Source organism: Quercus suber, unplaced genomic scaffold, assembly GCF_002906115.3.
Source record: "Quercus suber isolate HL8 unplaced genomic scaffold, Cork oak 2.0 scaffold_111, whole genome shotgun sequence".
Taxonomy (NCBI): domain Eukaryota; kingdom Viridiplantae; phylum Streptophyta; class Magnoliopsida; order Fagales; family Fagaceae; genus Quercus; species Quercus suber.
The window spans coordinates 782,410-796,127 of NW_027069576.1; the positions used below are offsets into that span (position 1 = coordinate 782,410).

The 13,718-nt window shown below is 37.1% G+C and overlaps 1 protein-coding gene across 1 annotated transcript; it reads left to right on the top strand.

Moving 5' to 3' along the window:
• The first annotated feature begins 11,196 nt into the window (after positions 1–11,196).
• On the top strand, positions 11,197–13,695 carry LOC112012131 (proliferating cell nuclear antigen). The gene is made up of 4 exons (XM_024044511.2): positions 11,197–11,809; positions 12,451–12,603; positions 12,853–12,950; positions 13,118–13,695. Exons 1-4 carry the CDS (start codon positions 11,491–11,493, stop codon positions 13,346–13,348), a joined length of 801 nt encoding a protein of 266 aa, XP_023900279.2. The 5' UTR covers positions 11,197–11,490; the 3' UTR covers positions 13,349–13,695.
• The last annotated feature ends 23 nt before the right edge of the window (positions 13,696–13,718 follow it).

Below are 13,718 nucleotides of genomic sequence, written 5' to 3' on the forward strand. Positions count from 1 at the left end.
GTGATGAAATTTGGCATTTCATTTGCGAAGACTATAACACATCAACTGAGATGGTTTGTCTTGATCATGGAAGTAGAGACTTCTAGTTAATGTGTTGATGTGTCTTAAGTGTTAAGACATATTGAACATGACCGCTATAAGATTAATTATTCAATCAACTGTTACCTAAATTATTAATCTCACGACTTCTAATTTCATAAACTCTCAATCCTTAGTGGATAGTGAACCCGATCATAAAATGTAGGTTACTTTGATATGTCAGGAGTGAGATCTAATATTGACGGTCAAAACTTCAGTATGTTGGGTAACCACACGTAATATTGAGGGAACACATTTTCTTAAGATGGAATCCATAATCTCTTTTTATAGAGACACGAAATATCTCCTTGAGATAAGTTTAATGGGAACTGGTTATTTAGAGCGCCCACCTTAGTTAGGAGTAACTAAAGTTTATATTTATGGAAATCAAATTTCAATAAATGTGAATAATTAAAAGATTAAACCGGGTACTCAATGATAAAATAGTTGTTTATAAAGTGATAGTTCATTATGACTTTGCTCACTATGGATATATATTTCATGGAGGGGTCAAATGATATCATTAGAGTCTTGGGATATAATTTATGAATAAGGCCTAGTGTGCAATTATATTTATATAGTGGTATTAAATATAATTAATGGTAACTTTGGACTTGTCAAGAGTTGACAGATAAGCTTAAGACCCATTAGAACTAGAGTCTTATTTGTTCCTTTTGGTCTCATCTCACGCCACAAACTAAAACCCAATTAGGCTGACCCAAAAGGCTGACCCAATTAGATAATCAGTTTTTATTTAATAAGAGTTATTAAATAAAGTAACTACTAAGATAGTTAGTATGTACGTATGATGAAAAGAAAAGAAAACAGTTTTTCTCTACAATGAGAACAAGAAGAACATCTTTGAAAAAGAACTTTTCTTTGAGAATCAATGTATATAGACTGATTGAGAGACCACTCTTCTTGGGCACCATGTGGAATTGAGATGTTGTTAGAGGTATTCTTAAGTCTTAGTTTTGAATTTCACTGCATCAAGGTACGCTTTCTATTCTTTGTTTTAGAATTCAAGGTTACATGTTATCTCTCATGAATGAAGTAGATCTATGTTTGTTGCTTCTGCTGTGTATTTTGTATGAGACGCAAAACCAGATTTTCGAACTATAATCATATCTAATCAACCTAATATTCATATCTATTAATCAAATAGTAGAAGCCACATATTATATTTTTATCTAATCAGTCTTAAAGCTTATGGAGGACCATATGGCTATATATACTATTTTTATCAAATCAATCTTAAAGCCTATGGAGGGCCATACGGCTATGTACTATGCCTATTTTAATATTGTAACAATCATAGGTTAGCTTTCCCATTAATATAGTGATAGGTTTAGATTCATGAAACCTAGCGCCAATTATTCTACTAGGTACCAAAATAATAGATGCACAGACCCATGTCTTCCTATAATCATAGGAACAATAACTAACCATTGAATAATTCCAACTTTCTAAAATTACTGCAAGACAAAACCATAACTGCAGTTCTCATGCACAGCCATAGAGAAGAAAAGAAAAGGCTCAATCATGTGTTACGGCTAAAACAAAAAGAAACCTCTTATATGTGTGTGTGTGTATATATATATGTATGTATAGCTTAAGAGATAAAAGGCTAGGGTTTTTAAAGCTTATCAAGACTCATATATTTACTTATTTCATCTCACTTGGGCCTCTTATACCATAATAATTATCTTATTTAAATATCTTAGACCCAAATCAATTAAATCTATTTAATTGTGGGCCTCCTTTTTAATTTATGTATAAGAATTTAATTATTAATAAAATTATGAGGGTGTTATAAGGAGTGTGGTTAATGGTAGTTCTACACCCCCCCCCCCACCCCCCCCCCCCCCTTTGCAGGATGAAGAAATGGCATTAAGAATCCAACAAGATGACAATGTTCATTCCTTTCTTGAAGGGATAGGACTTAAACCATTGGATAAGAGGCCATTGTGCTTAAATTGAAACTGGTTTCAAAGTCAGAGCCATCTGAGGAGTCAGAGGATATTATGCTCGAATCGAAACTGGCCCAAAAGCCCTTGCGCCTTCTTCTTCGCCTTGGAATGTCCCCCATAAAGGCATGATAGGACTCATCTTCAGCATCTTCTTTGGTTGTTACCCGAAACTCTTCAGAATCTACTTTTCTTCCTCTTCTTCTTCATCACTCTCCTCCTAAGGTTTGGCTTCCCCGACTTTAGCAAGGAAAACTTGGGAAGGGAGGGGAAAGATGGGAAAAAGGAGAGGAGGAGGAAGGGGAATGGGATTTGTGATCAATATTCAGCTTATGTGTCACTAGCTTAGGATTCAAGCCTAGCATTTCTCCAAAATTCTAAGCAAAAACATCTTTGTTTCCTTCAACAAAGCTACCGGCTTTCTCCTTTCTCTCTCTAGTAGGCCTTTGCTTATCTTGACCAAACTTTCTTCTCTTTCATCGTTCAAGTTGACCTTAATGAGTTCTTCCTAAACATTCTTGACAATATCGTTCATACATTCAGGGGCTTCCCTCAAGGGTTCTTCGACTACATGCACCCTTTTTGGCTGTTAAGTACGGCTAAAGGGGTTAGGACCACCATTCTCCCAATCCTTTTTCTCTGACCGTCAGAACTTGTATACCACATTGCCATCAGGCTTGGTGATTCTCCTTATCTTAGGTGGCCTGTCAGGTTCTATGACTTCTTGATCATCTTCCTCCTTCCTCTTTACTACAGTGGCATTCAAAGGAAGGATCTTGTTTTCTCCTTTAGGTTCAAACTCTTGGTACAGGTTATCTTTGCATGATGGAGTTCTTCTCTATCATAAGTCATCCTGGTGGCCTCAATGGTCACAAGTCTACCTCTCCAAACAACCTTCACACATTGATGATATGTAGAACCTACAGCTTTATGTGCTTTGAGCCAAGGGCACCCTAAAATGAAATGGTAGATAGTATCACCACCCATTACATGCATAAGAGTACATGCCTTGACAGGCCCTACCCTTAAATCCAAGGACACATGCACCAATGTGTATTGCTGTAATGCTCCTATCCCTGCCACTTGAAGTGGCTCTTGGATAATTCTTTCTCACGTAATACCTAAAACATCCAATGTTGAGAGAGGCAAGATATTGGTTGAAGCACCAGTATCCACCAAGGCCCTCTTAATTTGAGAGGCTCCCAATAAGGCGATGACATATAAGGGTCTCTCGCCATCAACTGCTTGGTTGGCTAAGCCCCTTGAGGAAAAAGTCACTGATTCCCTAGTTTCCTAATAAGCTACCTGCAATAAACTTCCCTCAGAAGCAGCCATTCCATGGCTTCTTTCCATCACTCAAGTCAAAGCCTGTGCTGCCTCCTTCCTAACGAATGGTCTAAGGCCTATCCCTTCAAGAAAGGAATGGACTTTGTCATCTTGCTGGATCCTTAATGCCATTTTTTCATCTTGCAAAGGTGGGGGTGCAAAACTACTACTGGCCACACTCCTAGCTTCTTCTTCCATGGGATCCTCACAGCCTATGAAAAAGGTCATAGCTACCTCAGGTCTATGCATCCTTTTGTCTGTACGCTTTCCATTTTTGATGACCAAATCACCTTTGGCCGCCTTCTCATAGAAGATATTTCTTAGAGTGTAGCAATCTACGGTATGGTGGTCACTTCTTTTGTAATACCTGCAGTAAAGCGCACCTCGCTTTTCTTCCTTTGTTGGCTCATGTTTGCATTCGGGCAAGACCACCACGTCATCCTTCACCCGGGCAATTAGGATGCTATATAGCTCTTCTGTTGAGACAGAAAAAGGAGGAGAAATACCACTTCTCTCTTTTTCTTGCCTTTGGTAACCTTATTTGTTTCTTCTACCACAGCTGCTTCTATCTTTTTGCTCTCTCGCTTACAAAACTATTTAGGAGCACCAGTGTTTTGTGAAGTTGAGCTCTTGGAAGGCTTTCTTACTAACATGCTGGTTCTTCTGGAAACCTCCATCAACCATGTGAAACTTGGGATCTGCAAGTTCTCCAAATAAGGGTAGTATTCATACAACATACTAGCAACGTAGATATCCACCAGTCTTTCTTCCTCCAGTAGGTCATAATATATCAAAGAGAGGTCGTTGAATCTACGAATGTAGTCTAGTAACCCCGTAGAGATCCTCTGCCTCTCCTACTGCAAATCTGATAGAATAAGCTTTTCATCCAAAGCAGGGAATTTTGTCTTGAACTAAGTAGCCATATCATTCCAGCTTATGACCAACCTTGGTAAAAGGCTGGTGTACCAAGTAAAAGCCCAACCTTCCAGGGATTTAGAAAGCTCCCTGAGTCTTAACTCATGGTCGTGAGAGTGAGCTGTCAAAGCATCTATATACCTCCTAATATGCTCTCTGGCATTCCTAATCATACCATCATATTTAGGGAAGATAAGAGGTGTGTAGTTAGTGGCACAAGGCTTTCTAGCCATCTCCTTAGGATAATGGGGTCTTCTATCAATGTAAGCAGAACTCTCCGCCTTTCTAGCCTCAAATAAAATGGCTACGACATCCTCCCTAGTTAAGTAAGGAGATGTTTGAGGCTCAGTGTGCTGTTGTGGTGCCCTCTGCTTGTGGTTTGGAGGTGGAACAAGATTCGACCTTTGGGTCTCTCCCTACAGTGGTTGGCCTCATTATGGGGTTTGAGGAGTGGATGTCCTCTAGCGCAAAAAAACTCTACCCACATAGTGGCTTGAGAACATTGGAGGTCTTCTATAGCTACCACGAGATCTCAGTTACCAGGTTGTCTAACCTTCTTAGAGGACTCTGTACCTTCAATATGCATGGAAATATGATCCATGCTTGCTTCGACCTATTTCTCTTCAATTGAACTTGTCTATGCCATTGCGTTCTTCTTTCTCAAAGGCATTGAAAAGCTAAGGAAAAAAATAACCAAAGATATAACAAATGGAAAATAACCAGAAATTCTCCCTAGTGAAGTCACCAAAAGTGTACATGTAAGTTAGACTATCAAGCTTAATGAAAGAGAATAAGCGATGGATCTAACAGTACATTTAAGTGAAAAAGCTCAAGAACAATAAAAATGAGAACTTTAACACTTTAACATCTAAAAAAATGTAAAGGCAAAACAAGTAAAGTAAAGAAGGTGTGGAACATACATGGAAAACCCTTTGAAAAGGATGAAAAACCACGGGTGAGTGAAGGGAAGAATGTCCCTCATTCTTTAGAACTCTCTATTATGTGAAAGTTAAGGTTTTTACATAATGGTGATGTTCTTCCCCAAGAAAGCCTCATTTCCCCTTACTTTCCTACCTAGACTTCTGCATTTTCTCTTTATCTTTCTTGCCTCTTACCCTAATTGCTCAGCAATATGTTTCTCTTATAGTACGAGGAATGCTGTTAGGTACATAAGGACAGGTGTCGAGCCCTGATTCCCTCATTTCAAACCCTATTACAACTATTGTACTATACTACAGCTAGAAAAGAGAGAAAGTACGCCAATGTCAAGATAGCGGGATGGAGGGCGACTTTGCTACAACGTAGAGGGCAAACCATAGATAAGGAAAGGGACATTAGGGAGGCTAAGAGTGATGCACGTGTCCTCAGTAGTGGTCCAGCACAAGCTCAGCCAATAAGGGGTCACTATTTCCCTTTTATGCTAATGTTGGGTCTCCATGCCAAGTGCATATCTCACTCTTCTCCAAGATGGTCACATCGTTGGCACAAGCCAAAGATGCTCTCCCTTAGCCAACATTCCCTTTCCTTTCCTCACAAATGGCCCACGTGTAGGGTCTAGATCCAACCACGTCAACATTCGCACTTACCTTGGTTGGTATAACATACATTGTGTTAGTTGTAAAATAGGTTGTCAAAATAGATAAAGTAATTTTTTTTTTTTTGGTAAAGTATATAATTTTTAAAAACCAAGGATGTGAACAAGTCACGGCCTACATAACACTTAATATACAAGTCATGTTGGTTTAAAATAAGCATGATTCATTTCAACCTATTTAATAAACATTTATTAGGTTAATACATAAATAACTCATTTACCCCACTTAAATAATGACAACAAAATAAATAATTTATTTATCATTATAACCATATAAAGTATTTGAATTACACAATTGTATATTTAAATGTGGAGTGTTTGAATTGGATCAATTGGGTTGATTGCAGATCAAGTAAGTAATGTTGAATTAACCTACTTATTAATCTTGTCAAAGTGGGCCCATTTATACTAAATATTAATCCACAAAAACCATGTTTTGTGTTCGCAGGTGTGTCAAATATTGGCACCCTTAGCTTGTCAAAAGTTATTTGTTTATGTACAAATTTTTTAAATATAGTTTTTTAGGGAGAAATGCTAAGTCCACAATAATTTCACAACAAATCTTATGCAGCAAGCTATTATTAATAGATAAAGAAAAATAATATTAGTGGTGGATCGAGTTTAAAACTAATAATAACTTGATATTTAAGATCTGTTATGAAAATATTGTAGAAGTGGCATTGCTATTTTTTTAGACATCATTTATCAAACAATTATTTTTTAAAGCAAAACATGCCAATAAAATTAAATTATACAAAACTGACACAAAAGTACCAAGAAATGACCCTCGTAGAGAAACCAACCATAGCTAGCAAAAAATCAAATGGGTTAAATATTAGGTGTGTATGAGTAAATGCAAAATTAGGTTTTTTGAAATGCATTTAAAATCCATATTTGATGGGATTAAAATAGTGCTACATTTAGAAGAAAAATTAAAGATGTCAAAAGAGGACGAGACAAAATTCATATTATCTGCGGCTATTGCAATATGGATAACAAAGAATCACATCATAAGGCAAAATGCAAGGGAAGTTCTTAAACCTATACTCATTAGTAATCAAATTAATAAAATATACAATGATCATTTCAATGCCTTATAGGAGTATGCAGGAGACAAGAACCCTAGATATATAGCACTTGGGACCCTTCTACCCTTTTGTTGTGAAGGTAAATTTTGGTGCAACTATCAGTGAAAGAGATCATGTATAGTAACAGTGGCCATACATCATAAAATGAGAGATCATCATCGCATGGACATAATTCACGTACCAAGGCCCTCTAATAGTAGAAGTCAGGGTAACACAATTATTAGCACCAGAGCTACAAATTTGGGATTCAAGTATGTCATTTGCAAAGAGACGCTATTAATGTGATCACAACACAACAAAACTTCACGTACTATACTCACTATGCAATTAACACATATTGTTGATGACACCAACTAGTGTTTGAACTCTTTCTCTGAATATTTTAATAATCATATTTTTAGGGAAGTTAATTTCATCGCCCATAACATATCATCCATCCAAGACTCGAACCCAACAAAACCGTCCAACTCAAAGTGAACTAAACCGAAAATCGATTGATCCGATCATTGATTCGGTTGGCAGCAAGTCTCCACTTCTGAAAACCAATTATATTAGTTATAGTGGTGCTTTTCTTGTTATGCAACTTGACCCTAATTGAAACACCATTCACAGTCGTTGCTCTCATCCTTCAAAGCCATTGTCCTTCACAAATATGGCAAGATCTACACCATCTATATGGAGATCATGACCAAATTCGACGAGATCTCGTAAGTCTTCATTGGAAATTGAAATTTTACCACCAAGCATGAGGCAATCTCGATTGATTTGGCCATCAAAACAATTGAACCATGGCATTTGATGATCCATATGCCCCTCAATCAATGAAAAGTTGTGCAATTCTAAGCCCGACGAAATACGATTTTGACCAACTTGTGGATCATATTATCTATTGAAATGAGATATTAGTAAAATTTGAGTAAAAAATTTTGTATATATCTTTATTAAATTTGTATCTCAAAAAGAGAGAAAAATAGTTTTAAAATAAACAATTATAATATAGTAAGAGCATTCACATTAAAGCTCTCAAATGCTAAAGATGCTATTTTTTAGCATTTTGAGATAAAAACACATCTACATTAAAGCTGCTAAATCTTAAAATTTTTAAGATTCAACTACAGTACAATCTCATATTTGAGGCCACACTATAGCTGGATTGTAAAAGAAAAATTCTTTTTTATTCACCTCAACAGCTCTCTCTCTTCTATCTTTCTCTTTCCTCTCTCACTTCTCTCTTCTCTCTCTGTGCTTCGCTGATGTGGTTCGTTGATGAGTGTGCTCCAGCGATGGTCGTGCGTCATGGTCTGATGTGCTTTGGCGATTTTGTGGGCCTGAGTTCATGGGTCTGGGTTCGTGGGTCTGCGTTCGTGGATCATCGACGTGATCGGCGTGAATCATTGAGTTGACTGACGTGGATCATCAACTTGATCGGTCTCATCAACGTGGGTCATCGACTTGATCGGCGTGGGTCTCTGATCGTTGTGGTGGTCGTTGGAATTGTGGTGGCTAGTGGCCAGCGGTGGGTATGATTGCTGGGTTGAGATAGTGAGACCGAGAGGGAGAGAGGGAGAGAGAGAGACAGTGAGACCAAAGAGAGAGAATGAAAAAAAATAAAAACAAAAAAGGAATAAAAAATTATAAGGAAATAATATTTAAATGAAGTTGTAAAAAAAAAAAAATTTTGATGTTTGGTATATTGTAAAATGGAATGTTAAAATTGTAAAAGTTGTGTTTTGAGATTGCTAAAATTTTTAAAGATGAGAATGCTCTAAGTTAAACATCTGCTTTTTAATAAATATTTGTGTACGGCCCCCGCGTCGTATCCTACATTGGGCCTTGGACCCTTGCCTGGGTATATGGCCCATGAGGCCAATCCCCTAATACCCGGCAACCCACCCCCGGGCCACGCGTAATGCAAGCCCGAGCCTTGCTTCTTCATCGTTTCTCGGCAACATCTTTCCGGGCAGTAATAAATATTTGACTCACGGGAAGCCCCGCGCTGTACCTACCCGGCCGAGCCCCGGAGAGCCACCGCTGCCGAGGACTATCGTGGAGGCAGGAACCAAGTTCCAACGCCATCCTCACAGTTTCCCACTCCTACCTGACCACCCACTTACGATCGATAATAGTGGACCGCCGGTTGCACTCGTTGGCAAGTAATTATGACCTCTCCACTAAACTATGGCCTATAAATGCAGGAAATTTTGAGAAAAGGGGGGTTGAAAAAAATGGCGCGCAGTAAGGAGAGTGTATGAAAAAGAGTGAGCAAAAAGAGAAGGTGACTTAGACCCACGAGGAAAGAAAAGGAAGGACCTTAGGTCTTAGCGGGAAGAACGACCCAGTGTAGGAAATCCAAACCCACTGTACAAGTAAATTGTGAGCCCAAGTAAGACCCAGCCCAAAAGGGTTTCGGTTTTGGGAGCGCACAATTTGAATATAAAAAAAAAAAAATTTAAATTATCATATAAACCGTAGTTATAAAAATGGTATTACAACGTGGATAATACTTTCTCTCAATTTGATGGATCTATTTGTTTATCTTTTGGATTTGAGCTATTTGACAATAAAAAATATCAATTGAGTTAATAGGAATGCACAACACTCACATCAGTAGGTGTATAATAGAAAAAAAATATATATGTAAAATTTACACAATTTTTCTTAAAACTGACTTATATCAGATACCTATAAAAGTGTGTAAATATACAAATTAAATATAGTAACGATGTATATTTACACATTTTTTTTAAATGTATATTTACGTGGTTATTATAGTTTTGTATCTATTATATTATTAATTTCACATTTTTAGATTATTTTCACTTTTCAATTTTCTTCCTTGATACTATTCTCTGCTCTTAGCTCTCACTACTCATCATTATCTCTCTCTTTCAACTTCCTTCCTAGTTGATCTTCTCCATCACAACTGTCAAATTGTCCTCTAACTAAGAACTCAAATTGATTTTTTCTTGGCGGCACCAACTAGGCTAGATCTTTGATAAGTAGTTTGATTTTCGCTTTTGGGTGAGTATCTATTGTGCAGTGCCAATCTTCTCCTCAAGGCGTCGTCCTCCTTGACTTTGAGTCCGTTTGGATAGCACTTATTGTTGCTGAAAGTTGATAAAAACTGATTGTTGCTGAAAACACTGTAGCAAAATAATTTTTAAATGTGTAAATAGTATCGTGGGACCCACTTTTAATATTTTTATTATTATAGTTTTGTATCTATTATATTATTAATTTCACATTTTTAGATTATTTTCACTTTTCAATTTTCTTCCTTGATACTATTCTCTGCTCTTAGCTCTCACTACTCATCATTATCTCTCTCTTTCAACTTCCTTCCTAGTTGATCTTCTCCATCACAACTGTCAAATTGTCCTCTAACTAAGAACTCAAATTGATTTTTTCTTGGCGGCACCAACTAGGCTAGATCTTTGATAAGTAGTTTGATTTTCGCTTTTGGGTGAGTATCTATTGTGCAGTGCCAATCTTCTCCTCAAGGCGTCGTCCTCCTTGACTTTGAGTCCGTTTGGATAGCACTTATTGTTGCTGAAAGTTGATAAAAACTGATTGTTGCTGAAAACACTGTAGCAAAATAATTTTTAAATGTGTAAATAGTATCGTGGGACCCACTTTTAATATTTTTAATACATAAACAGTACACTACAGTGCATGAACAGTGCTAATTGTCTCCTGCACAGTGATTTTACTGTTCATGCATTGAAAAAAAAAAAAAAAAAAGCTCCGAAACGTGAAATTGGAAACGCACAGCAACTTTGAGTGCTATCCAAACGCAGGCTTTGTGTCTCTATCGGGCAGCATTGATAGATTTGTACAACTCTGAGTTTAATTTTCAATTTCAATAGCCCCATTTTTTATTGATGTGAAAATTTTGTTTTGTTAGCTAAACAAATGGGGTTTAATATTGGAGATGGTAAAGAATTTGATGTGTTTGAGCCTAATTATCAAATGGGCACTGTTGATTTGGTTGGATTTAATTTGTTGTAGTTGTTTGCTGGAGAGGAAAAAAAATTTAATAAATAACCTGACATGAGTGCTTAAAAAAAATGGTTGCGTAAAATAAAAAATATATATTTTTATACAAAAATAAACAATAATTTTTCTACAAGTTAATGTAAATGCTCTGAAGTCTAACAGCAAAACAGTAATGTAAAAAGAAAAAGAAAAAAAAGGGGGGGCCAAACCAAATCCCAAATTAACTGGTTAAAAGTTAAAATTGGAGAAGGCAAAGACAAAGGCTACTAGAATAGAACCGAACCCTAGGAATTCAAAGAGTTTTTCCCAAAGTCAATGGCGGGAACGAAATTCCATTTCCAATCCCGCCAATAGAGTCCTACCAATTCATTTCAATTCCAATTCGTAACCGCTCCCCGTATATAAAACCGAACCGGTCGAACCGCACCAAATTACCCTTCACTTTCCCACACAGACACTCTCTTGAAATCAAAAAAACCCTAGCTCTAGCCAAGAAGCACGAAGTCCCAAAGGAAAAAAAGCGAAAATGTTGGAACTACGGCTAGTCCAGGGTTCGCTACTGAAGAAGGTTCTGGAGTCCATAAAGGACCTGGTGAACGATGCAAACTTCGACTGCTCCGCCACTGGGTTCTCGCTCCAGGCCATGGATTCAAGCCACGTGGCGCTGGTGGCGCTGCTGCTTAGATCTGAGGGCTTTGAGCACTACCGCTGTGACCGTAACCTTTCCATGGGTATGAACCTTAACAACATGTCTAAGATGCTCAAGTGTGCCGGCAACGATGACATCATCACCATCAAGGCTGACGATGGCAGCGACACCGTCACTTTCATGTTTGAGAGCCCCAGTATGTACCTCTTTTTCTGTTTTAATTTTGTGATTTTCGATTTTCTATTTTCATTTTCGTTTGTGGGTTTTTGTTTTTAGTTCTGCTAATTCAAGTTGCTGTCTTAAGTTTTTTCAAAAGAAGATTTTTTTTTTTTGGTTCTGTGTTTGGTTGCAGTGAAAACTAAACTTGGGATACTCTTGTTGCTTGGTTATTGTAAAATTATTCAGTTTGAAGCTAATTGAGCCTCTATGAATATCAAATACAGGACTTGAAATTTGTGTTTACACATACAACTGTTTTCATAACTTGTTGGTGTAATAGACTGATAATTTTGGAATACAATAATATGAGCACATCCAATTTCACAAATTGTTAAAGTGGTGGGGGAAAAAAAGTAGTGGATTCATGTAAAAGTGGTGAGCAGAAAGTGTCTACTACTCACAATTGATTGTGTCCTAGATTTATTCCATTTATTATACAATAATCACAACCTGCCTCCTGAACAGTTGTGAAATTTGTGGTGTCATTGTTGTACTTGTATCGATTAACCTGAGATTTTGATTTCTACTTTTTATGTTTTATTTTTAACAATTTGTTGTGTGATGTATTTGACATGTGTTTGTTTGTTTTGTCTTCAATTGGGTATTGGATGATTAAAGCCCAAGATAAAATTGCTGATTTTGAGATGAAACTGATGGACATCGATAGCGAGCACCTTGGGATTCCGGAGGCAGAATACCATGCTATTGTTAGGATGCCTTCAGCTGAGTTTGCCAGGATTTGCAAAGATCTCAGCAGCATTGGTGACACTGGTACTACTGTGGTTTCCTTGTTGGATTTCATTTATGGTTTTGTTATCATTCAATTATCCATGATGATTTTTTTATAATTGTGGATTTGGCAAGTTCGTAATGGTAGACATGAAAGTAGTGTTAGTGGTAAACCCTTGTGACAATCAATAATGACTTCTCAATTTAGCAGTTGGTGAAAATTTTAGTGGGATCTATAGCATTATTCTTTGTGGAATTCTGTAAAAACTTTGGGTCAATTTTTGCTTGCAGTTGTCATTTCTGTGACTAAGGAAGGTGTGAAGTTCTCCACAAGGGGTGATATTGGAACTGCAAATATTGTTTGCAGGCAGAATACCACGGTAGACAAGGTATGAATATGATACTGAGGCATTGTTATTATTTTCTGCCATCTATTGTTACAAAAAATAAAGCTCTAGCACTTGGAAGTGGCTTGATGAAAATGTGTACTGCATTTTTAGTTCAATGCAATTTGGAACTTATAGTTAATGGGTTTGTTGGTTTAAAATTTTTGCAGCCAGAAGAAGCAACAATTGTAGAGATGAATGAGCCAGTGTCATTGACATTTGCACTGAGGTATATGAACTCCTTTACAAAGGCAACCCCATTGTCAAACACGGTTACAATTAGCTTGTCTTCAGAGCTCCCTGTGGTGGTTGAATACAAGATTGCAGAGATGGGTTATATTAGATTTTACTTGGCTCCTAAGATAGAAGAGGATGAAGATGAGACAAAGCCTCAAGCTTAGGTGTTGTGCCAGCACACAACCAATTTTCCTTGTTCGTGCAAATTGCTGTTTGTTTAAGATTATGTTGAGGATTTTTCTTATGCATTATCCTCAGTTTTCTTTGTGTTCAATTGTTTGGTAGTTTAGAAGAATTTGATAATTCTGGTAACTGATGAATTTATTTTTGTTGTGTTTTATAGTTAGGATGAACTTTGTCAGATGTATGTTAGTTTATACAATTTGTGGTTTCTAAAAATCGAGGGGAAAAAAAAAAACCTTTGGGGACTTTCCACGAAAATAAACTTTAAGACTGAAGTGAGCTGTTAACTATTTGGCCGTAGTGATTTTTAATGTTCTTTTGTACTGCAGTAGACTCTTCAAGAGAAATCCT

Coding starts and splice junctions, on each gene's coding strand:
- LOC112012131 (XM_024044511.2), top strand. CDS start 11,491: ATGTTGGAACTACGGCTAGTCCAGGGTTCGCTACTGAAGAAGGTTCTG. Junction 11,810..12,450: donor TTTCATGTTTGAGAGCCCCA/GTATGTACCTCT, acceptor GGATGATTAAAG/CCCAAGATAAAATTGCTGAT. Junction 12,604..12,852: donor CAGCAGCATTGGTGACACTG/GTACTACTGTGG, acceptor TTTTGCTTGCAG/TTGTCATTTCTGTGACTAAG.